General features: G+C 41.8%; 1 protein-coding gene across 1 annotated transcript in view; it reads left to right on the forward strand.

The window, feature by feature from the left end:
• CEP128 (centrosomal protein 128) overlaps positions 1 to 26,351 on the forward strand; it is a 228,169-nt gene that overhangs the window by 156,087 nt on the left and 45,731 nt on the right. Inside the window, exon 19 of the mRNA XM_054970762.1 lies at positions 10,411 to 10,460. Within this exon, the coding sequence (XP_054826737.1) occupies positions 10,411 to 10,460 (50 nt within the window). The remainder of the gene's footprint in view (positions 1 to 10,410; positions 10,461 to 26,351) is intronic.

The raw sequence follows: 26,351 nt of genomic DNA on the forward strand, positions 1-26,351 counted from the left end.
TTTTACTGTTGATTTTTTTCCTTGTTAGCTGCCATGAGCAGATCTCTAGAGGAACTACCTGTATGTTTTCTAAATACATTAATATTCTTTAGTCCTCCGGCTAGTTTGGTACCCTGCTTTTTATTTACAGTGGTTTTAGCATCCATTAGCTTTGTGTCAGTCTCCTCTTTCTAAGCAATTTTCACCTTAAGGCTGAACTATTGATCTCTGGACCAATATAATTGTAGTGATTATAAAAACACTCAAATGGCAAGCCTCAGCATATAATGTTGATGCTAGATTTTGTTAGTGTGATTCATGTTGTTCCTTACTGATGTTGACAAGAAACATGCAGTATTGAGGAATGGGCTGTCTCAAAGGGTGGGGATGTGTCAAAGCACATGGATAAATGAAAGGTATTGACTGAGGTTCATAAACCAGTATGGTTAATAATAATAGCAGACTAGTCTAAACCTCCAGATTTTTGAAGGAAAACTCGAGACTGTGGCTCATGTTTATCCCGAAGGTGCAAACGCCAAAAAGCATATAAAATATTCCTGAAATTTGGTTTCAATCTCCAGATTTAAATTCAGTCTCATAATTTTGTGGCCTGGTTTATGACAGGCTGAATCTTTGGATGTTGCAGTTCTGCATACTTCATCTGGAACTCTCACTTCATGTCTTTTGTACATCAGAGAAGCATACAGTTCTAAGAATCATTTGTTCTTCCAAAACACTTGTAAAACTTGTTGACAACACATGCTCCTAATGGTTTAAATGTATGCCAGATACTCTTTCAATTAGATTTGTCTGAAGCAAATTTTGTGTTCCATTGTCATTGTATGTGTCCCGGTACAAATTGTGCAGACCATCCACCTGTTGCTGTTCCTCAGTGAACCACAGTTCTTCAACATTTCCCAGAATTCAGTTGTTCTGACTATACTCATTTTGCAACCATTCTGTAGACAAGCCCTAAACTGTACTAATATAGCACAAATGTAGATATTGTTGACCTGTACACATGTCTTAAAGGTGCTACTGGACTCTTTTTGATTATCCTAACCCTGTTCTTAAATTACAATGAACGCACATACAATACATGAACAGTGGGTTTATATAGGGCTTCCGTACCTGGATAATAACAAGATGTGCTGTCTTTAAAGATATATCTTTTAAGCACCAAAATGTCTAATTTTCCACATTGGTGGGATAAATAGAACTAACTTGTGTAGCATAATGAAAATAATTTCTCATTCAGTACAAAGAAGTGGATTGAAAATGCACGCACAAGATTAGCTACTGCAGGAGTGTAGGAACTTATCTGCAGAATTTGAGAGAGTTTCAAATTCATTCCAGGTCTGTTACCAACTAATGCTTGCTCAGCGTCCCTTCCAAAATGAATAGGTATTTTCCATTCAGGTCCTCATGAGCAGCTGTTCCACATCACAAACTACGCTATCGCAGTTGGCACCCTTTTTAGCAGTCTCAGCAGAGAAGTTTATGGATACCAAATTGAACTGCTTCTTCATCAGTTCAGATCAGAGAAGAAAGCATATTAATGAAAGCACAGGCTGCTCCTATCTATGTCTCTCTTACCCAGCACATAAAGGAGTCCATTCTCATAAGATCTTTAATCTGACTCTGTTCATGAATAGTGAGTTTCATAGAAAACCAGAACTTAAAAGAAAAAAAGAAATAGAGCCACTCTCAGTGATCTATACGGTAGCTTCCCACATAATCAACACAGTGGGCTCTGAAAACCTCATTGATTTGGTATTTGGGAATAATTCTCCCACTATTCCGTTGTTTCAGTGTCTGAGACAAACCTCAAAGGATATCTATTCTCCTGGATTTTTTTTTTATTCTAACCCACAAATTTCCTGCTATGATTTCTGATGCAAAGGAGATTGATGCCAAGGTGGGCTAACATCTGACTTATTCTATTGTGCACCGGTTGGTGGCAGCAGATCAAGACAAGAAGCTGTGAAGTGTCTGTAATTATTCTCTGGAGTTAACAACAGCTGTAACCCAAGGCTGGCTGCTAGACCGTGGCCCATTTTGTGTATACTGTAAGATTATTTAAAATATGATCCTGTATTTTCCACACAGACTTCTGCATTTGCTGCTGATTTTGGGCGAATTTAAAAATAAAAAAGATCAGCTGGAGCACATGTGATTGTTTTGAATAGCTTCAGCTTAAACGGGGTTATTATAATACTGCTTGCTTTTTATTGGGATAATAAAATAGGAGAATGTGCTGACAAATGTTTTTAGTTCCTGTTCAGTGGCTGTCCTTTTCAACCCCTTACCAATTCATTGTGCTTTCTAAATCTGAATCTGGTTTGGGAGATGACCGAATCCATGCTTAAGGTTTCCTCTCTGCAGATGGATAAACAGAAATACTACCTTGTGTATGGTAGCAATAGCTAATTCTTGGATAAGCTGACTCAGATGCAGAAATATCGTTTAAAAGTAAGCTTAATAAAAGCAAGTAGCAGTCTGTTCATCTCCCTCTCAGACCTCAGCCTACAGCAGGGCATTTGGGGGTAGATATATGGATTGCTTCTTCTGTTTGTGGTGCAAAATTTTCCTCTGGAGTAGATGAGGCCATGGGAGAGAGCAGGACTGGAGGGAGGGGGGATCAAATGCCCAATTTCATTCAACCTATGAATAGCATGCCACCTTTCTGCAACTTGATCACATGAACTTGCCTGTGTGAAAGCATATATACCTCTGAGCATATGCATAATGCCTTTTTCTCACTACTGAATAACAACTGTCAAGTTCCTGTTCTTGCCTCCCCCTGGGATTAGTCTAAAAAACCAAAGGGACATAATGCCAGGCATGTTTAATCCCCAGAACTTCTCACAACAGAAAAAGAAGCACTACACTGCAGAAGGCCAAAGAGGTTAGGGTACATAATATCTAACCAGCCTTAAGACCCAATCTCTTTCACTATAGAAAAGTAAGGCCTTGGGAGGATCTAAATAAATCAAAGAATCATAGAATCATAGAGTTGGAAGGTACCTCTAGGGTCATCTAATCCAACCCCCTGCACAATGCAGACAATCCACAGTTACCTCCCCCCACCACACACATGCCTAGTCATCCTTACTGCATGCCTGGAAGATGGCAAAACACCATCAGGATCCCTAGCCAAACTGGCCTGCGGAAAATTTACTCTGGCATGCAAGAAGGGGCAGTGAGAACTAAGCACTGATGTAACCCTTCCTGCCCTCCCTCTCGGAGCCCAGAATAGTCCATTCTGTGCATACTGAAGCTGCTTATACTCTGCATACTTGCATTATGCAGTAACCACACTTATTCACCTTCCTGGTGTTTCTAAATGATATGGAAGCTGGCATAACTCAGGAATCTCCCATTTTTGTAATTAAAGCACTGATTAACTGCCATCCCCCCCACTCTGTTTTCCCAACATAATTTTGAATCTTAGTCCCCTCTCCCCGCCTCATTCTCTACAGCTCTTGAGTGAAGAACATAGGTCTACTAATTAAATCAACAAAGGACTCCCACTACATTTATAAGCAGGTTTTCCATAGATAGCTGATGGTTTGCTATATTGCAGATATATGTCATCTTCTAAGACTTCTGTACAAGCCTGCTTGAGATAACTGGAGATGGGAGGCAATAATCTGGCATTAACTGCTCAACTACATTTTATATTTAGCGCATAGTTAATTTCCATCTTTTTTAGTCTAGTAAATGGCCCATTTCTCCAAAGTCACGTGATTGTGAGTGCATAAACATTGTGGTGCATATCTACATGTGTGTGTGTGTGTGAGTAGTACTATCATTAATATTGCTGTTTACTATATCACCAATCCTACTCCATAGGCATGATTGGACATCATTATGCTCATCTCATGGTGGGGACCTAGCAACCCCACCCACTCATCCTCTTTATGCCACCTCACCATAACATTTCTAGTTATGGGCATTCTCCTGTTCCATAAACTGTAAAACTGCCTACCCTTATGCAGGGTTAAGAAGGAAGCACTTCAAAGAGAATTAAACTACCTTCTTTTACAGAATGCTTCTTGTTCTGGGCAGGCCAATGTGTTGGTCTCTCTTAGGATCATGGATTAGCAATAGGGGAAGCCCAGAATGGCAGTCCAGGACTGCAATCGAAGGTCCTGTAGCACATCTTTTATACAGATGTGGGTTTTTCTGTATTCTTTATCAGTAGTAGCTAATTTCATGTGGATGAGATGCTAAGCTGACTTTTACATAGGTTAAATTAGGATGATTTGTGCATATGAATTGCACTGGAAGCATGGAAAGAAAATTCCCAAATTTGCATGTTGATCTCCCGAGAAGACAAGATCTAGGGTCACTGTTGGTTTACTGACTAGATCACAAAAGTAGATGCCACGTTGTGCTGATATAGAAGCAACCCTGGCACAGTTAAGCATATTTTACAAATTGGAAGCTAATTTAATAACAGAGCTCTGCCTTCCTTGTTAAGCACATTTCTCTCTTCCTCATTAATCAGTTCATCCACATTAAGGTTAATCATAGTTAATGTCTGCCCTGCCAGGTATGATGGGGCCCCCTTTACTCTCCTCACTGTGAGGCAGATTTTGCTGCCAAAATTCAGTTTCCCTGCTTTTGACTGAGCAGCTTCAAGTAGCATGTTAATATTTGTGGTTTTGATAGTCTGTTTTTCCCATCCAGACGCAGATATAATTTTCGCTTTTCAGCCCAGTCCAGGAACTTGATTGGGAAAAACAGGAGCCTTCTTCCTTTTTGCTGGAAATGGCACTGGAGACTATATAACATTCAAAGAGAAAACAATTTTATTTAACAAGCAGGGATTGAGTAAGTGTAGTTAAGGGATGGAAATGCGGAGGTAAATGTTGTTGGGATTACAGAATATGCTTCTTTTAACAGACAAAATAGTATCCTTGAAGCTTATTTTCATATATTCTTGGTTTCTTAACAGTGAGAGGTGTTTTATTTAGTACTTTAGTTACAGCAACAGTGTTTCTTCAGAAAATCTCCTATGACAATTCAGGTTTCCTAGAGTTAGTCACTTCCTTTGTGCACCTAACTTGCTTCTTTCTTGAAACTAGAGGGCATTTCTATCTCCTGAGTAGGCGAAAACCATTTCCCCTTCACAACAGACCCAGGGTCCTCCTCTGAGCCAAACCCCCTATAGCATGCCAGCCCACTCACTCCCCCACTCCAAAACTGATGAGGTTGTTTGCTGGGGCTGGGAAGCCTCTGGTAGCATGTATAACTTAGAATTCCTTTTGTCCCACACTTAAAAATGTATATATACCTGGCATATATCCCAGGCCAAAATTAAGTAGGGGAAAAGCAGAAGCCGACATCTTCTTTAAAATGAAATGGCACTAGAAACTAAGTAAAGTTTATTCAACAGGCAGGGTTGGTATGTAGATAGGCAGGGAAAGGAAACCTAAGGTAAATTTTGTTGAACAGAATACTTCAAAAGCATTAGGCACAATAGTCTTCTAAAAGCTTAGTTTCAGTAGTTACAGATCTCAGAAGTGAAAGGTTGATATTTTCAGACTTGTTACTTAAACAAAGTTCCTTCATAGCGTAGGCATTCTGACTTCAACACAGCACTCTTTTTCTTTTACTCCAGACCCAGGGTACTCTACAGAGCCAAAAAACCCTTTCCAGACACCGGGCAGGAATTATTCTTCTACTAAAGATACTACTCTCCTTACTACCCACTTCCTCTGCCAACCACATGCTCCCATTTTGTATGAATAAAATTAGTGCTGGTTTTTCCACTTTAGTTCATCAACTAAAAGCTTTTCATCAACCTTAAGCTGTCCCGGTTAGGGCAAATTTCTTCCTTCTTTTTCACTCACACAGAGGATTCTCAGTCTGATCTTACCTGGTCAGATTCCAAGCATGGACTCTCTCCTGACAATCCTGTCAACTCAAATTTGTTACTTTCTTACTGTTCAGTCACAAAGAAGCGGAGCAGCATGTCCACCATCCTCCCTTCAGGCAGTTGTTTGAACCCTTTACCTTCCAGATGCAGTATTTGGTAATCCTTACATTTAAAACCATTCTGTCACACACCCTGTTATGACCTGTACTTTCTTTGGGGTAGATTTTTCTTTTAATCTTCCCCTTTCACCCTCTGGGTAGTTTGCTGCCACCAGGAATATATTATTCCAAAATATTTTATTCAAATTTCCCCTTTGGTAACGTGCTTAAGCGTCAGGCTCCTTCGTGGTTCTTTGTGGCCCTGAGGATATGAATGGGATATAACAATGACAGCCACTCTGGGATATAACAAAACAAAATAAATGTTTATTTTTCAAGAAGCGTATTGGTTTCATAAAAGTAGTTCTTGGTTCTTAAAGTTACTTCATTTACTCTCATTCACGCAGCTGGCCTCTCTTTCCCTGACTGAGTGTCCTTTCACAAACATGCTCAGTTCAGGTTCCACACAGGTTATATTTCTCTCATAAACACTTCAACATATTCAGGCAGCACACAGCTAGCCTGCTTTCTTCTGACTGCCACTTTTCTCTCTACTCTCAGAGCCTCGCTACAAGTGACATCTTTCACGCGAAGGGCACTTGATCATTTTCGCAAGTCTTTCTGGGTACTGAAGTCCCTCTCCCACACCCCTTTTCCTTCTGTGCCTTCCCCTCTCTGTTAGCACGGCTGCCTGAAGAGACGGAGAAAGCCTACGACAGCAGCTTTTGCAAATCGTCTTGCTGGGGGGGGGGGGCGGGTGAGGGATGCTCTGGAGAAAACATGTTCTTCACGGGGCTGGGTGTTCTGCATTGGGTTCAAGAGCCATTGGTGCTGTCTGCTCTGATTGGCACAGCTCTCCATGGTCTCATGCAGAGGTCTTTTCCATCACTTACTACTTGATACCATTTGACCAGAGATACTGGGGACTGAACCTGTGACCTGCATGCAAAGCACATGCTCTGCCACTGAACTATGGCCTCACCCTCTCTCGGGCTCAACCCCTCCCTCTTCAGTATAAAAATAATAATGTACTGCCCGCTTTTCAAGGTTTGTTGTAAGATTACAAGAATAATCTATGCAAAGGCCTGAGCATCCAGAAAATCTCTATAAAATGCCAAGTATGATCACAACTATAACAATCTACATGTGGTCTGCACATGCTTTTCTGTGTAGGGATTTTGTAATATTTGAAAGAATTTGTAATATTTGAAAGTTTTAGCTAAGAGCACAAAGTAATGTTGTGGCAGCACATGATGTGCTAAGGAAATGGTTGTTGCATGTGGGGGAAGGAGGATGTGGAAAGGTAAAGTTTTTGCCTTTTTGCTTTATGAATTGTACTTGGCATAACATTAGAATTAGATTCCCTAAGGAGTAGTGAAATAGGAGCTGTAAAATTCACACTGAAAGTACTTGCTTTATTTGTGGTGGCACCATTCATGTTTTAAGAAATCTTTGAGCTGCAAGAAGCCTTGCGTGATCTTCAAAAGTTACCTGATTTTTCTGATTTGTTTATGAAGATCCCTTGGATTCCTTGGATGCTTATCTGTAGTTCCTCAATGAGAAAATCAGTATGCAGTAGACAAGTTTCCTTCAAAGACAGCTTGTCCACCACTATCAGTTAGTATAGGGGAGTATTAGATGAGTCTTGGGTCATACTTTCATGTCACCTGAGTCATCTGGGAAACAAACAAACATGTATGAACTAAATGTGTGTTCTGGGATAAGTCCCATAATCTTTTGCAAGGCTCATGAGGTTATTGACAGAAAGTAATTATGAAAAGATAGAATATTTGGAGATGTAACATTTGGAAAACACTGACCTAGAAGACTCTTATCTTACATTTGGTTTAGAACAGACCATTGTCCCATGCAGTGGTTTATTTTATTTGTTTGTATATTAGATTTTTTTATACCACCTCTCCCTTGAACAAGGCCCAAAGTGATTTACAACTATTAAAAACAATTAAACAATTAAAAACAAAACAACAATGAATATTGTATATTAAATTAAAACTAAGAACATAACATCGCAATTAAGTGGTCCCAGAAATACAACCAGTGGTAAAAAAACCAACCAGGCGGCAAGGATTCCATATTAATCATGGCTTGTTAAAGACCTGTTGAAATAGTTCTCCTTGCAGGTCCTGTGGAACTTAGATAGGTCCCGCAGGGCACGCATATAGTTGGACTGAGCATTCCACCAGGATGAGGCCATGACAGAGAAAGCCCTTGACCTGGTAGAAGAGAGATGAGCCACTCAAGGGCCGGATAGCACCAGTAAGCTGTGAGATGAAGAACACAGACTTCATAGGGAATCATATCGGGAGAGCCAGTCCTTCAGGTATGATGATCCCAGACTTTAGGGCTTTAAAGATTAAAATCAATATCCTGAATTTGATCTGGAAACCAATTGGAAGCTGGTGCAGCTGCTGTAAAATAGCTGCATATGGGCAGACGGCAATGAATCAGTCAAGAGCCTAGCAGCTGCATTCTGGACAACCTGAAGTTTTGAGAGTGTCCTCAAGGGCAGCCCTGCGTAGAGCAATTTATAGTAGCCTAGCCTAGAAGTGACCTTGGCTTATGAAGGAAGATCTTTTCAGTTGATTTTCCTACCATTAGAGAGAATGACAGCAGTGGAGATGGCTGCGATGCCCATAGTTCTAAGAGAAAAGCTTTGAATGGATTGTTCAAAAAGATTGTCAGTGCTGGTTTGTGAGTGACACCAACAAGGTGAAAGCAAAGTGTTTCCAAAAAATGAAATGGAGGTAGGCCATGGCCATGTGAAAACTCCAGGTACATAACCCAGTTATAATTGACTAATCTGGTAGTGGTAGAGAGTGCCGTCAAGTCATAATGGACTTATGGTGACTCCTGTTGGGTTTTCATGGCAGGAGACTCACAGATGTAGTTTGCCATTGCCTGCCTCTGCTATCCTGGTGCTCCTTGGGGGTCTCCCATCCAATTACTAACCAAGGTCAACCCAGCTTAGCTTCTGAGATCCTATGAGATCAGGATCACCCGAGCTATGAAGACTAATCTAGATGCTACATTTTCCTCCCCAAATTAATAGAACTTCAGGGAACAGTTTAGGTCAGGGAGGCAGGAAAGAACAGTTAACCTTCCCTTCCCTAGTTCTACTTTCCCCTCTCAACGAATTGATAGCCCTACATGGCTACTTTTCAGTTAAAAAGGATCCTGGGGGATCCCAGTCATGGAGCTCCCACATCATATCTAGTTAGAGTCCAAGGAACTACTGGCTTTTATTGTATTGCTCCTGCAGTCTAACTTAGTTGTTCTTTTTAGTTCATCTCTTTTCATTTTGTCTTCTCAGTTGGCACCTGGCATAGATTTTAATGTTGAAGTAGCTTTTTGTAATTTAAATGTTAATATTTTTCTGTGATTAAAATGTACACTTGCATGTAGCCTCTGAGATTAGTGGACCGAAGTAATCTAAATACATGACAAGTTATGGTTTCCTCTCTCTTAGTTAGGGGGAGAGTTTCAACAAGCTGTATTTAGTTTTCTACCTTTAATTCTGGCTATTTTAAAGAAAATTATACCTCTTGTGATTTTTTTTTCTTTCCCCAGAATGAGCCGTTTACATCAGCTGCACAAATATTTTTGCAGTGCCTCTTGTTGCCCTCCCGGTTCTATCACTTACCTATTCTTTCTTCCTCTCTTCCCCTACTGCCTAATATCTCTATAGTGGCTGCTCTTGTCACTACTTCCATAACATAAACAGTAGCTAGGATAGCCCTAATCAGACTTTAAAAAAAAATCAGATACAAATTTGGCTTGCTGTGGAAGGCTCCTTGTGCCTTAGTCTTAAGGGGAAATGGGCTGTATCTTTCCAGGTGATTTAAGGATGGGAGAAAGAGTGCAACCAACCAACACAGAAGTGCATTCTTGCTTCCCCAACTGGCTATCACAGCTATTGAGATAATATGGCACCAGTGGAAGAAAGATCTTCCAGTCAAAACACAATACTAGCTTGCCCTGATTTAGAAAATAACAGCTAGCTGGGGTACCATGGTTGTGTGACAGGAATGAGGTAGTTGCAATTTGCTACCAAGCAGCTTTCTTGGAATCCATTGCTACAGTGGTGAATAACTTAATTTAAATGTATGTATATCTGGCCTATATTTAAATGCAGTTATTCACCACTGTAGTAATGAGAAGGGGATGAAGCTTTAGACCGAACTTGGTTTATTGTAGCTCCTTACTGAATTCTAGCCCATTTCTGAGTTTAAACTACCTTTTTGTAGGATCATGAAGCTGATGTTTGGTCTGCCAGTGGGTCACTGACAATGTTTATATTCTTAGGGCATATTTTCACAACCTCTAGTTTAAAACCTCATGCTCTTTCTTTATCAGGAACTAATGTTGAATATATTTTCTTGGTCTTGAAATTTTTGTTTCTTTTTTCTTTCTTTTTAAAAAATATAGATCTACTAGAGAAGACTCTCAGGAAGGAGGAAGAAATAAGTGCCCTGCAGGTATTTTAATTAATTCATCAGATTGCAGTAGCCTGATAATAGGCAAGAGGGTTGTTGTTCAGTGGCAGAACCAGGGAATTGTTGGGAAGTACGCAATAGATGAGCCCTCCTATAATTATTTGTTTTAATTGTATTGTTACCCGGCCTTTCTCCTACAAAGCAGGGCCTGAGGTGGCTTACTTCAAAAAACTTTGCCATACAAAAAAAAGCTTCAAAAATCTCAGGTGAGATGGATCAAGTGAGCCTCAGGCCTTTCCCCCCAGACAACAGGTCTTTCAGGGTGGCAGGCACAGAGGAGGGCAGGGTTGAGCAGCTGGTTTCCCTCAGCCTTGATTGGAGCTCTCTACCCCTTTGTGGCAGCCTCAGGTCCTGGAGGCAAATGCTTTTATAGCACCAGAGGAACAGAGGCTATTGAAGCAAAGCAGGTCTGGGACTATTGATGCCTGAATGGGAGACTGCCTGGCAATGCTGTTGAAGCACCTGGGTTCCATGGTGGAAGAAAAGGGGCATGTAAATTAATAAATTAGATCCTGGATTTGGTTCCTGATAATTCCAGTTAAAAGGGTCTGAGAGAGCAGAGATGAGAAGGCCTTGGGCATGGGACCCTGAAGAGACATTGCCCATCAGGGTAGAAAGCTCTGAGCTAGATAAAACATTTCCTTTTATCCTACCTTTTAACCTCTGCAGATTATATGTATGTTTAACATCATGACCATCCAGAATTGTCTGTGTTTTGTTTCATAAACCAAACTGTGGTTTCACAATGATAGCTCAGCAGTTACATTTGGGTGAGTGATGGTTGCTCTTTGCCAGCCAATAATTAGATAATATAGACCAGCTTAACCAGCTTGCAGCATTTCCCATGTGGTTTTAGCAATTGCTGTCTGTCTGATCGTCACATTCTGTAGCCACAACTGAAACTTGCTCCTTTCTTCCCATGACCCATGGGCAGCAGATCTATCCCATCAGCAAAAAGAGGTCTTCCCCCACACTACCAAGGCTGTATTTAGTGAGGCTATTTTGGAAAGCACTATTTTTATATTGCTTACTTCATGTTGATATATATTCATGTGTGGAAGGTACTCATGACTAAATAGAGAACACTTTTCTGCAGGAAGAAAAGAAATTGCCCTGGGAGAATATAAATAGTAGAGCCTGCCTGCCCATCAGATTTTTCTGAGCTATATATAGGAAGAAAAACCAATAGAGTGGTTCAGAGAGGCTTGTGGCGGTGCAGAAAAAAGGAGAACATTGTATGACGATGAGAGGGAGAGATAGGTATGCTTCAAATCTCAGTTCCATCATGAACACAGCTCAGCTGTACTGAGCAAGTCTTAAACCAGGTACCAGTTCTTAGCATCCATCTGTACTCTAAGTAAGGCTGTCACCTAAACAAAAACATCCTAGGCAAGGAAATAATTACATTTACAGCCCAGTTCTAAACACTGGCAATACCACATCGCTGGTTGGTATTCTATTCTGGCTCAGCAGAGAGGAAATATGCATCAAAAAAGATGAAATCCCAAGGTGCAGTGAGCATAGCAATTGCACTGAAGTCCATAGTAACCTCGCCATAACTTACTCACTCATAGGGTGAGATGTCAATGACAACTCACATTGGGGTGCAAAGCACTTGGAAATAAGGAGCAAACATAGCCCTTGCACTAGATGATAGACCATGGCATGAAAAGTAGGATCTCTGGGACAAACACACATCAGGGAGCTCGGCAGAAACAGGTTCAAGGTTTCCTCCCGCAAGCATGTTTTCTTTTACCAAGAGAACCCTCAAAGAAGGAGCTATGTCACTCCATCCACATGAATAACATGCCACTGTAGCTCAGTTGGATGAGCACCCAAGTAGAACACAAAAGATTTGTTTATTTCAAGAGTTCAGGGGCTTGATTTAAACTTCGCAATCCAATTAATCAACAAATCATTGTGATCCTAATAATAGTACTGGCATGTATGGAAGATAACAGTTTCCCTACATTCCTCTCCATTCCTGCAACTCCTTCCGATCCCTGGTAAGTGCATTCCTAGAGTCACTGGACCTGCATGGAGGAATAGCCACTCAGGTGGGAATGCCCCCACTCAGATGGGGGACAATGGGGTAAAATGGCTCCTCCTCTTTTTCTGCAAGTTCTGCTCTGCTGAGGGGAGGCTGCAGTTTCATCTTCTTGCCCCTCCTGCCTTCAGTCTCTTGGCCCAGATGGCTTTTCTTCCACATTGGTCTAGTGACCCTGGAAATCACCTTTCCAGGGGGCAGAAGGGACTTCAGGAATGGAAAGGAATGATGAAAAACTCACTTTGCCTTTAATACATGGCTGGTGTGATAAAGCCCCCTTTTACCTTACTGGACTGCTGCAAAAATGAGTGAAGCTATGTATATGAAGTCTTTTGAGCACTTAGAATTATAAGAACAGTATGTATTATGATTTTGAAGTACAACTTATCTTTTCTATTCCATTATTTTTGACATCTCTTTAAAAATTGAAATTGGTCAACAGCTTCCTCCTTGATTTGTTTTGGCTTAGGCTAAACAAATCCCACTCTCAAGATTTGTCTCCTAGACTATTTGTCATCCCTACAGTTGTATCATAACTGATACCAGTAATCTCTTAATTTACTCCTTTTCTCTGTGCTGCCCAAAATTGAATGTAGGACAGAGCCAGTACAGTCACTTCCTAAATCTTGGAAGCAATGGCTGAGTACAGATCAGAATGAGCCTCCGAAATTTTTGGGCTGATGCACTTTCCTCCTCCCCTTGCACACAGCTGAGAAACTGAAGACATCCTGGTTCCCAGAAAACCATGGGTTCTTGTGATGTCCAAGTCAGGTTAAATAATAAAATGTGGTGTATTCTCTTGCATGCAAATTAGGATTAAATTGTAGTTTGGAATCTGGTTTGTACACAAGAGAACACTTCTGCACTTTGCTGTTTGCTGCATATCAGGCATCACAATGAATCACAGTATGTCTGGAACCATTTTTCTATTCTCAAGCAAGCCCAAGGGCAGGAATAGGGGAGGGAATGGATCGAGTGGACACATGGATTTCCAAGGTTCATTGTGAACATGTTTGCTTATGACATCTGAATGTAACCAGTAATACAATCTAAGCTTCCCTTTACATTGTTTTTAATGCATTCTAACAGCTAAATCAGAAGTACTGCTCTCTTCAGTTTTCCCTGATTTTGTACTTGAACACAAAATAGTTCTTTCACTCATGTGGCACTCTGTACCTTAATGTGATATTCAGAATATGCATAGGGCCTGCCCCTACCTGATGGTTACACATTTGCACTGCTACCTACACACACAAGCCCATACATGTGATCTGTCCCCCTTGATTTTCTGGTGTATAGTTCATGTGGCTTTGGGCTTGCATGCACTGGGTTCTGTATGTTCTGCCTCCTAACCAAACTGGCATTACAGTGGGCAAATACCTAGTAGGTTTAGGTAGGCCACCATGATCCTGTTCCTGCACCTTGTACAGATGACTGAACTTTTGCATAATAGTTATATTTGTCTTTAATGACTGTTATCTTGTTTCCATTAACCCATCTCTCCAGTTCTTGTATATTCTGAATATTTAGTTGCTCCTCTAAAGTGCTGGCAGTCCCTCAGTTTTGTATCATCCACAGATATAAGTTTACTGCCATTTCTTTTATAAAATCCATTGATGAAGACTTCTTAAGAATGCCACATTGTTGCATAACTACACAACATCACTAATCTGGTCTCTTGGAGGGGCTGTGGCTAAGTGGTAGAGATCTGTTTAGCATCTCTAAGGTCCCAGTTCAGTCACTGGCATCTCCAATTAATGGGATCCTGGAGAGCTGCTGCCAGTCTGAGTAGACATTTCTGACCTTGATAGACCAATGAGGTGACTCTGTTTCAGGTAGTGTCAAGTGGTCATGTCCTTGCTCCATATACATTCGGTGTCATATCCAATAAGTTACCATTTTATGCCATTCGTTACACTTCTCAGCGGTAGTTCATTTTGGGTCATCGCAAATTTTGCTGAAGTCTAGAAGTATATAAATTCCATACTTATCATCTACTAAACTTGTTTTGATCTGGCATGGTTTGTGTTCTTATTTTCATGCTTACTACTAATAATACCTTCACCCTTAAGTCTGTAATTTCTGGGTATGGCTTTTCCTGATTTGAAAGTTCTGTGTTTGTTCTACCCACCTCCTAAAACCACATCAGTTTTAGGAGGTGGGTAGAACACCCCTGTTAGAAGACCTTGGGTTTTTGTGAAATTTGCCAAGGCTTTAGATCTGTGGCTGGAGTCATCAAGACCTCCAGAGTCTCATTCATTTAGGGTGTCGGTGGTGGTGGAGAGTGCCGTTAAGTCATAGCTGACTTATGGCAACCCCTGTCAGAGTTTTCAAGGCAAGAGAATGACAGTGGTGGCTTGCCATTGCCTGCCTCTGCATACCTGCCCTGGTCTTCCTTGGAGGTTTTTCATCCAATCAAGGCTGACCCTGTTTGGCTTCTAAGTTCTGATGAGATTGGGCTTGCTTGGGCTATCTGGGACAGAAATAAGGTGTTTGTATCCTCTGATAAAATTTTCTTGTTCTGTTGATCCTTTTCCCTTCCACATTTTGGTCAGTGGAAACTTCTAGACATTGATTTCTTTTTCCCAAAGACACAATCAAAGTAATGGCCAGGTACTTTATTTTAAGCAAGTATTATGTAGGCTCCTCGGCTCAGCACAGACACAAATAGCGCATTTAGGATTACTGAATTTCTGGAGAGGTTCTGACTTTTAGGACGAATGGATCAAGAAAGCAACCCTTGTATATTTTGAAGTATAATTCATAATAGTAGAAACTGCACTATTGACATATGAAGATGGAGAAGAGTGGTTTTCAGGTTTCTGAAGAGGCAGCAACCTCTTCAGTTTGATGTAGATATTACCTTCACCTCCCCAGCACTGACCTCATATTTACTGATGAGGTGAGAAATTTCTTGGTCTGTCTAGTTCTGTTTTGGCCTTTGAAAACCTAGGGTAGTAGTGAGGTTAGGTTTTCTTCTCTCCCCCTGCTTAAACATTTGCTGCATTTTATCTAAGCTGTAACACCACTTTTGGTGAAATCATTAACATTACATTGTATAAGAAATGCATATGAATCCTTAAGCAGTATATGGCCCTAGATTTGTAGAAGGTGGTCTTAGGTCTGGAGGCAAAGCAACTTTGCAGTTAGTCGGCACTGGAATATTGGTTTTGCGGGCACAGGAGGAGTCAGATGCTGAGTGCTGACCATTTCCTGCCCATCTTCAAGTTCAGGCTGAGAACTAGTTGCTCGTGTATGGCAGAGATTAGGACGATTGCATTCAAATGAGGGAAACGTAGTTTTAGATCATATTCAACTATAAAGTTAACCAGGTGATTTTACTCGTTAAGAAATCACCAAGCTCACATGTTCAACTGCTACACTTTGCATAAGAGCCTCAGTTCAGTTCATCTCATTCTCGCTGCTCATCATCTGGCTTTAACACTGAGCCAGTGGTAGATAAGTTTTTGTTTGTTGCTTTTGGACATACGCAATAGGAAAACTAATCTCTGTCCCAAGGTCATGGTTGAGCCAAGCCATTAGACCACTCTGTTTGCCCTCTCTAAGATGCAGTGCATGCTATTGGCAACTGTGCAGCTGGTGGTAATTATTGATTGAAAGACTCATTTGTTACTTTTTCATAAGGAAAAAAAACCTGAGCAACAAATCAATTTATAATTTTTACAGTGTTAAAAATCCTTGGTCCATTTCTGCCTGTCTTCAGACCAGGACTGACAGAACCACTGTTTTTTGCTGTTGAACTCCAGCTACAATTGGATATGGGCAATCTGTTGCTACTGTTAAACCTATCAGCAGTAGTTAATGTAAGTGACCACAGTATTTTGGCAGATCAACTAGAAGCCATGTTTGGGATAAAAGAAACAGCCCTTGTTTAGATGGTTGTTGGGGGTTTTCCGGGCTGTATTGCCGTGGTCTTGGCATTGTAGTTCCTGACGTTTCGCCAGCAGCTGTGGCTGGCATCTTCAGAGGTGTAGCACCAAAAGACAGAGATCTCTCAGTGTCACAGTGTGGAAAAGATGTAGGTCATTTGTATCTACTCAGGAGGGGTGGGGTTGAGCTGAGTCATTCTGTAAGAGTTTCCCAGGGTGTGGAATGCTAATGGCGGGAGGCTTCACTGTATCCTGAGGAGGTTCTTTTGCATATGGATTGGTGCTTGATGTGCTAATCTTCTCTGCAGGGCTATTGTCGGGTGTGGAGTGTTTTGTTGGCCTGGTGTTTTTCAGAACCGGAAACCATGCTCTGTTCATTCTTAAGGTTTCTTCTTTCCTGTTGAAGTTTTGCTTATGCTTGTGAATTTCAATGGCTTCCCTGTGCAGTCTGACAAAGTAGTTGGAAGTGTTGTCCAGTATTTTGGTGTCCTGGAATAAGATACTGTGCCCTGTTTGAGTTAGGCTATGTTCAGCCACTGCTGATTTTTCAGGCTGTCCAAGTCTGCAGTGTCTTTCATGTTCTTTTATTCTTGTCTGGATGCTACGCTTTGTGGTCCCGATGTAAACTTGTCCACAGCTGCAGGGTATACGGTATACTCCTGCAGAGGTGAGGGGGTCTCTGCTGTCTTTTGCTGATCGTAGCATCTGTTGTATTTTTCGGGTGGGTCTGAATTTTGTCAGGCCACCTGAAAAATCAGCAGTGGCTGAACATAGCCTAACTCAAACAGGGCACAGTATCTTATTCCAGGACACCAAAATACTGGACAACACTTCCAACTACTTTGTCAGACTGCACAGGGAAGCCATTGAAATTCACAAGCATAAGCAAAACTTCAACAGGAAAGAAGAAACCTTAAGAATGAACAGAGCATGGGCTCCAGTTCTGAAAAACACCAGGCCAACAAAACACTCCACACCCGACAATAGCCCTGCAGAGAAGATTAGCACATCAAGCACCAATCCATATGCAAAAGAACCTCCTCAGGATACAGTGAAGCCTCCCGCCATTAGCATTCCACACCCTGGGAAACTCTTACAGGATGACTCAGCTCAACCCCACCCCTCCTGAGGAGATACAAATGACCTACATCTTTTCCACACTGTGACACTGAGAGATCTCTGTCTTTTGGTGCTACACCTCTGAAGATGCCAGCCACAGCTGCTGGCGAAACGTCAGGAACTACAATGCCAAGACCACGGCAATACAGCCCGGAAAACCCCCAACAACCATCGTTCTCCGGCCGTGAAAGCCTTCGACAATACATAGCCCTTGTTTAGTTTTGTTCTTTTCTTGTTGATAGGAAGTAAGAGTTTCCATAGGAGAAGCAGAGTCAGCGAATTGGGAACTGCTATGTGGGGTGCCCCAAAGCTCCATTTTATCCCCAGCGCTCCTTACCCTTTATGTTACTTCTTTGACCAAGATCATGCTGAGATTTGGAGTGAGTTGTCACCAGTATGCTGATAACACTTCAGTCATTGTTGTATCATGGTTAAAATGCTGGACTAGAACCAAGAAGATCCAGGTTAAAATCCCTGCACAACTAGAACTCGAGAACTCGAGCTAGTCATTCTCTCTCAGCCTAAGCTACTCACAGGGTTATTAGCATAAAATGGATGAAGGAAGAGCCACTTACCCTTCCCTGAGTGAGATAAAAAATGTAATAAATTAACGTAACTGGTGACTGTCCAGCATCATTCAGAAGTGGGTGTTGTTTGAAGGCCTTAGTACTCTGCTTAGGGCATTGCTAGCCAGTCAGTAGCTGTATGCCTATATGGTGCAGACCCAGTTGACACTAATGCCATTTTGCAGTGCACTCTCATAAGGGCATGAGGGACAAATAGTATATTCAGCCACCACATTACACATATCTGTTGGATATATGGAGCTAAGATAAAATACATTCCAGCTGTATACCAAAGAGAGGTTTGGAGATTTTTGAGTCCATTACTTATCATTTTAAACCAGATCTGGTCAAAAGCTATGAGAAAAGTGTCCTGCGGAAAGAGAACGATCTTGTGTTATCTCAGAGGTTGACTGAATACCCTAATGGGCCTTCTTAATCTCTCTTTTCACTTACTGTAGACAGAACAAAATTAGTTTTGCGCTGTAATCTTTTAGGGCTTGCCAGGCTGCCAAAGGGTAAGCAGGGTCTTCAGCCAATTAGGCTAGAAGCTCAATTTACTACGCTGTAGGATCTCAGAAGAACAGAGAGCCTAGTAAAACACAGTTTTAACTTAATTTTCAGTGAACATTAAGTTTTATGGCTTTGTTTTACCAGAAAATGTGCAACTTAATTTTCAACTCAAATTTATAGCAAAATAAAAACCTGCAAATGGGATGCTCCGAGAATAATTTATGTGTCTGTGAAAATATGGAAGTTTAGCAATGGACTTGATTGTGTTCACTGCATAAAACTAAAGCAAATGCTTAGAGTTAGTTGAATTCTTCAAGATAATAGGAGCAGAGTGTCTCCGTTAATAAAAGTGGGTTGTTGTTTATATAAAGGTTAAAACTCAGGTTTGTCCTGGTTTGCTGTGCTGATGTTATAAAATGGTTGATTCCATAGTTTAGGATAGCAGACAGACTTGGAACAAAGGGCTGCTTCTGAGAAAGCCTTTCCCAGTCTTTTCTCATCTCCCAGTCATCTTTATCTCAGTAGAAAGAGGCCAACTTTTTCTGAAGCAGGCAACATGTGGAATCTTCTCCAGCAGCTTGCACTTAAATTTTGATTTGGTTTCTGGTCCACTTCCTCTTGGGCAGTATATAGGGTGAGTGGCCATGCCACCCAGCCACCTGGCCTCTCATAGCCTTCTTTGTGGGTAGGAGAGAGCTGGGTGGTTTGTTTCTCAGAGCACATGTCATTTTCATTTGCCTCAAAAAGGGCATGTCACAGCCATGTTTCCCACCATTATACCCCTCACTCTGTTTGGGAGAGATGGGGATCGAAAACACTTCACAATTCCATTTCCATGGCACTTTTTCTCCAGATTTAGTATTCAGGAGGAAATCAGATATATGTCTCTATCCCAAATAACTTCTGCCATGGTGAGCAATGAAAGTTGAAGCAGGGCTAGGAACCTGGCATGTTTCCTGCAATACTGCAGTCTTCTCAGATGGGGTTCTCATTTTCCAGGTGCCCTTGGGTGATGAAAAAAGACAATTCTTCCCATCAGATTTTCCCCAAGGTTCTAAAAAGCTTAAAGGTTCAGCTAAAAGCCCAATCCAATAATTATTCAAATAGATTAAGTATAAATCTTCTCTTACGAGAGAAGTTATCAGGACTAGATCATAAAATAGAGGAGGATTCTGAGATTCACTTCCATCAGCTCTCAGGATAAGGGAGACACAGCACAAGACAGGTATTGCAAGAAGTTTGCCTGGTGGAGCAAGCTAGTGAGTAACATGTATTCCTTTTTAGATCTGTACTCTGGGTGGCCTGACAAAATATATACAATGACTACAGAAATGGAGGAGGTGCAAGCAGCCAGACATCTTGCTGACATTCTGGGTGTCCGGCAGAGGCAGCAGCAAAATAGATGCTGCTGGGAGACATGGGTTCATGAATTAGTTGATTGAGATGCATCTCCAAAAGGGCAAACTCTAGATATTCCATAAGAGAGCGGGGAAAGAGGACCTAGGATGACTCGTCTACAGATCTCTGAGAGGACACAAAAGCTGAATTAGAGTGTATCAGAGGTCAAGGTGAAGTAAGGAGGGGAAAGCAAGAATTTCAGGCAGCAAGATTGGGAACTGAGAACTGGAAGAACAGCAGGGGGAGAAATGAAAGATGCATGGAAAAGTAGATCCTGATGCCATTTGTTCCAAAGATTGAGTCCATCTACAAGCAGCCAGTTATGGAGCACTAACTTTAAAGTTTATATTTAATATTTTTCGTTTATGCTCAAATGAACAGAGTAGAAACCACCTACTTAAGCCCCTTACCTTTCTCAGCCAATGGTTTGGTTGCTGCAATATCACGGAATGTTCAGGACCCTTCCAGCTCACCTCAGCGACAACAGAATTAACAAAAGGGGCAGAGATCAGGAAGGAAACTTCGACTGAGAGAAAAACTTGACACCAAGCAAACAGCTGAGTGCTTGTTAGCCCGTCTGCTGGGTAGTCAGAGAAATTTGGGACTGGAAATGTGAGGGTCTAAAGAGGCAGTTAGAGGTAATGGGGTCACCCAGAGGCAGAGTGGATAAAGGAAGAAGGACCAGTGGGGAGGACAGAGACCTGTGTGTAAAACTGAATGGGGATATGGAGTTGAAGAAGATGGGGCCAATAAGAAATGCAAATTGGGGGCTAAGGGATTTGTATGCTGTCATCAGGAAGTAAATAGACATGTTGGGGAGCTTTAGTCGTTGAGGGGTTTTGTGGCAGCAAACCAGGGTGGTTGCAAACTCAGAAGTATAATGCTGGTGTTGTGTGTTTGTGGCAAGGTGTGTGTATGAATCTGAATTTAAAACCCTATATATTCATGACTCCCAAGTTTCTAGTTCATACTCATTTGAGTAGCAAGGGGTAGACTTTAAGCCTGATATGAACCTTGTAGCATGGTAGCTATGCAACTACCCAGATGGAGGCTGTTCCACATGGCAAGCTGTTTATGTAAGGCAGCTCCCATTATGGGTGCAGGAACTTGAGCCATGCCAGTGTAAGCATTGGCTGTGCAGAGATGTGGCTGAGATCGCTTTATCTTTGCAAGAAGCTGCTTAATGCAAACAGCTGGCCGTGCTGAGCTGCTACTAGTTGTTACGTTCTCAAGAGACTACCATGCTGCTGGTGTACATACAAAACAAGCTTTAGACTGTGGCCTATATCAGACTATCCCTGCAAGGATTTCAGAGTTCCCTCTCTTGGCTCCCCATTCCTTCTGACCCCTGCAGTGGTCATTCCCAGGGTCCCAGGACGCAGGGAGAGGTAAGGAGGCTGGAGAGAGGAGGGCCAAAGGGATGAAATCCTTCCTTCTCCCTGTTCTGCAAGTGCATCTCCACTGAGGCAAGGGCGTGATTTCATGCTCCTGTCCCTCCTCACTCCTGCACAACTGTTCCTCCGTGTGAGAGCTGGAAGGGGCTGCAGGAAAACGGAGGAATGTGTGAAGAAGAGTCCACGTGCCTTCTGTGAACGGGTGATTGGATCTAATCCTGTCTGTCCTGAAAGAACAGCCTTGTGCCATGTTCCGAAATATTATATATCAAATGTTCTAGTCTACAGAGAAAATGGTGGGACATTTGTGCCGATAACATTTGTTCCAGAAAGTTCAGTGTTATGCCAGCTTTGGAGAAGAAAGAATGATTGTGTTATGTCTAGTGGATAATGTTTATATTGACATGCAGCATATGAACATGTTGTATAATGCAGCCCTTGGTGTGTTTTGAAAAGCAAAGCAATCTGGATTTATTCTTTTGTGCTGGACGTTTTAAAATTTTTTTAAAAAGGTTTTGTTTTAAAAAGTGACACTTTTCCCCTCAAATGCTCTCTATTGACGTTTTCTGAACTGGTGGAGAAAGAGACCGCCAGAGGGAGCTGAAGCTCCCTCCTTGATCCCCCACACCTCCCTCTGCTTACATTTTGTGTGGAAAGGATTTGCCCTTTAGTTTTTCTTACTCTGTGATCACAGCCAGGAAGGTCAGGCCAGCTCTGTCTCCCCTAAAGCCCTGCTGTTCAGTACAACACATGGACACTGCCTTCTAGCCACTGCCTCTGGTTTAGAGGCAGAGGAACCTGACAAAGATGTTTGAAGGTTTTTAAACAATGAGCAGCCAGCCAGCCCCCGTTTTCATCAAATGCCAGCTGCCTTGACTCACTTTTCCTCCATGGTCTGTGACTGCAGATGCATTGTGCAAGTGCCCTTGCGATGTCTCCTCTGTTTGCTATAGGGGGCACACAGAAGGAGACTGCTATGGGGGGCACACAGAAGGAAACACTGTAACTAAGGCAGGAATAAATAAATGTCTGTTGTCCGTTAGGTTGGCAGGCTCCCAGTTTGTGTGAATGTAGCATCTGCAGAGGGCCACAGTACTGAGAATCCCCAAGATAACATGTCTCTGCTTTACTTAGTCCAACAGTTATTGAAAGTCTACCAAGTTTGGATAGCCTGAACTTCAGACTCAGGTAGAGTTGAGAGATTCTTTTGTAATTCAGAATCAAGTCCTATTCATAGTATATTTATTTATATATTTGCTTGCTTCATTTATACCCTGTTTTTCTTCCCATCGGGGGACCCAAGCTACTTACACCATTCTCTGTTTTATCCTCACAACAGTCCTTGTGAGGTAGGTTAAGCTGAGAGACTGACTGGCCCAAGGTCACTGGCAAGCTTCCATGGCATAGTGAGGATTTGAACCTGGGTCTCCCAGATCCTAGTATGCCATGAGACACTAAAGGATTGAGATGTCTGCTGTTGTTCTGTCATAGATATATAGATCTTAGACATTTCTTTGTATATACTCTGTATTTTTAAGGCGTTGGGTGGCTTATATTAATATTTACAATTTTAGAGATTTTTTTCAGTGACAGAAAAAAATGAAAAAAATACTAACCCTTTCCTCAAAATAGACTAAAACCCGCCCTAAAATAGCTAGTTTCATTCCTTCCCACAGCAGGTCCGGCAGTTTTTTTGGGAAAGATGGAGTTGCAACTCACAGCAGCTGTTGGTAAGGGGTTTCCTTTACCCCAGCATGACTGCCGTTTTATGAAGCAATGTGATGTAACAGTCCACTTCACATTGCAAATAATAGAAGGACTGTCGCTTTCTTGCCTCCCACACCATTTCATGAAGTGTTCCACTCTTGGGGTGAGAATAGGGAAGGTAATATTGATTTCTCAATTCAAAGTGCGAAAAGATCTAGGAACTGAGCTACATACTCAGATTAATCTTGTGGTTCAGTTCAGAACCCTGCAGTGGGGGCCTGTCCTTGCAAGTAGTTAGACTAGCAGAGAAAAACTGGGGTAAACCTTTTCTAAAATAATGCAAACGGGTTACCATTTGCTACTTGGGTTACCAGTCCCCCAGTGGTAGCAGGGGATCCCCTGCTTTCACCCTCCACTCCCTGCCACTCCAGTCCTTGCCAGTGGGGGGAACAGACCACCTGGAGACGCTCCTGAGGCAGCACAACAACATCACTTTCTGTCAGTGACATCATCACGCCACCCCAAGAGCACTTCCACACTTTGTAGTGGGCTGATTTGGGCCCCAAATGGGCCAAATCAGCCCACTGCAAAGCGCACGTGCACACCTGTGCCTGTGCAATGTCATCTGGGTGATGACATCACCCAGAACTGCTGTCACCGGAAGTGACGTCATCATGCAGCCATGGGAGCACATGTGAGGGACATGGTAAAGGTGAGTGCCTCCCACTGGGAGTATAAGGGGACCTGGTTACCCTGTCTTCTATATATTTAAAAAGCCTCTTCTGCTTTTAAAGAATTAGAATTAGAATTCTAGTGTTGCTCTGTTCCTTACGAGTGTGTGCTAGTTTTCTACATATTGGAGGTTTATTTATTTAGAAGATTTTTATGCTGTCTCGAGAAGGAGTGTGGGAGAGTGGAGACATGTAATCCCTGACCTGAAATCTGAAGATATAGTCCTGTCTCTCAGTGGCATATGCAGTACTTCTAAGGCAGCCTGTTTGTGAAAGTATAGTATTTTAATTGAGACTGCCTGTGATCGACCATACTATTGATGGAAATTAATCCATTTCCTTCCCATCTGCATTTCTTAGATTATGTTGCACGTCAAATTTAAGAAATGGATGTACTACTTTGTTTGATCCAGTACTTAGAAGTCCATTCAAGATTAAACACATTCACAAATAGAGCACAACACTGGTGGCAACTGACATTCTAGCCTTTCTAATCTGCTAATTGGTTCTATTTTTTTTCAGTTGATAAAAAACATCCATTATTATTAGGTTTCATTATGCAGTAATTGGAAATTCTAGAACTGCGCCTTCAATTCACTGGCATTCTTGCATGAAAAGATACCGTATTAAAGAGCAAAGTAGTTTCTTGCTGTCTTCATCTTTCTTCCAGTCCAGGAAATGTGGGCAGCATTTTGCTTCCTTCAGTTATCAGACACTTCCAATGCTTGCCCATAAGTCTTTTCAGTTTGGTTAGGAGAATTTCTGCATGTATATCCTGCAAGTTAAATGCAGTCCATGTCTGGTAGTCCACCAGGTGCTCAATAAGCTTCCTGTATCTAGTGCCTGCTTTGAATGCAGAAGTCATGGACTGGTCACCTACATAGCAGCTGAATTCAGTTTTAATAGGTTACACTTTGTGCTGGCCCACACTATGCAGAAGTATAAGATAAGAAATTTAAGAATTTATAAGAATTTGTGTGGATCCTACATTGAAGTCATCTCCTGTTGCCTTCATGTACAGTCTGGGAAGCCCCAACTGGCTGGACTAATACTTGACATGTGATGCAATAAGCCTCTGTCTTGATCTATTTGTGGTGTTCATTCAAATATCTGTGCAGAAGTCACTCTAATATAAGAATTTTTGACATGTGGGTAGCAGCCCAGTGCCTTATGAATAATGGTATGCCTTTTGTTCCTAAGTGTGAGAATTGAGCTCATATGAGAATGTTATCTAATATTGTCAAAGAAGAGTTGGCCATTCTTTTATTGGCTAGTTGCTTATGTTCAAGTACAACCAGCTGAGCTTTTTCCTGAATGATAGTCTCTAGGGCCCTGATTTAAACATGTGGCTGGTGAGCCCAGCAGCTTCCTTATGTAATCTTGCATGAGTCCAGTGTCTTAGTCAAACCGTACTATATGCATGATTAGTTTGTGTGCCAGGAGCCATAGCTCTAAGGCCACATGGCTACTTTGCCCAGGTTGCTGCACATTTCAAATAAGACCCTGAGCAAAGTCGTACAGGCAAACTTTTTAGCTTGCCAGCCTAATGTTTAAATTGGGTTGAAGAGGGACCTGTCTTCCTCTGAGAAGGTCATGTTCCATTCTGTGGTTGAGCTAGATATTTAGAAAGATCTTCTCACCTCTTGGAGTAGTGAATAGGAGCTTGATTATCTGTCTTACCCTAGATAGCTGCTTTATACAGTCTTTGCTTACATGGACTGGATGTCCAGAGTTTTTCTACAAGTCTTGGTGAGACAAGCTACCCACTGCGAATAAAACACTGAAAAGTACTCTTTCAGCCCACAAAGGAGGAACAAATTTTGACATCCATACCACATCTCTCAAAAAAGAAAACATACTAGGCATGAACTCCTGATTCTTATAAGGTGATACTTTTTTTATCCTAAGATCAGCTTCGGCATGAGAAAATAAAACCCTGGTGTCCTTGTCTTGTATCATCAAATGAAACTACTGCTCTCTCTCTGATAGAGCATGCAGCCGCTCAAGTGGAAGCAGAAAGTATCTCATAGTGTAATTCTGAACTGAGTTAGACCCTTCTAAAGCCATTGAAGTTAATGAACTTAGAAGGGTGTAACTCTGCTTAGATTGGCACTGGCCTATTTTTGAAACCTGTCCAGTCAGCTAACCAGTGCTTCCTGCCCAGTTCAGAGGTCCTGCTATGCTTGTACAAAGAAGCTCTTGCATCTCTGTGTATTGTCAAGTTAAGTTCAAGTTTATTGCTCACCCAATGGGCCCTTACAACGCCCAGTAATTGCATCACAACAATCAGACACGGCCAAACATTCTGAAACCTAATTGGCAGCTCTCAAATATAATGAAAACCATCAAATAAAATTACACTTACAGTTGCTGGCAAAATCAGCAGTCATACCATCTGTCACAACTAAATAACATCACATCTGGATGGAATGATCATGTTTTAATCGATCAATAGCATCATGTATGGTGAAATGGCTATGAATATAGCAGTGCAGATTTTTGCCTCTAACC

The sequence above is a fragment of the Eublepharis macularius genome, chromosome 2 (assembly GCF_028583425.1).
Source record: "Eublepharis macularius isolate TG4126 chromosome 2, MPM_Emac_v1.0, whole genome shotgun sequence".
Classification (NCBI taxonomy): Eukaryota; Metazoa; Chordata; class Lepidosauria; order Squamata; family Eublepharidae; genus Eublepharis; species Eublepharis macularius.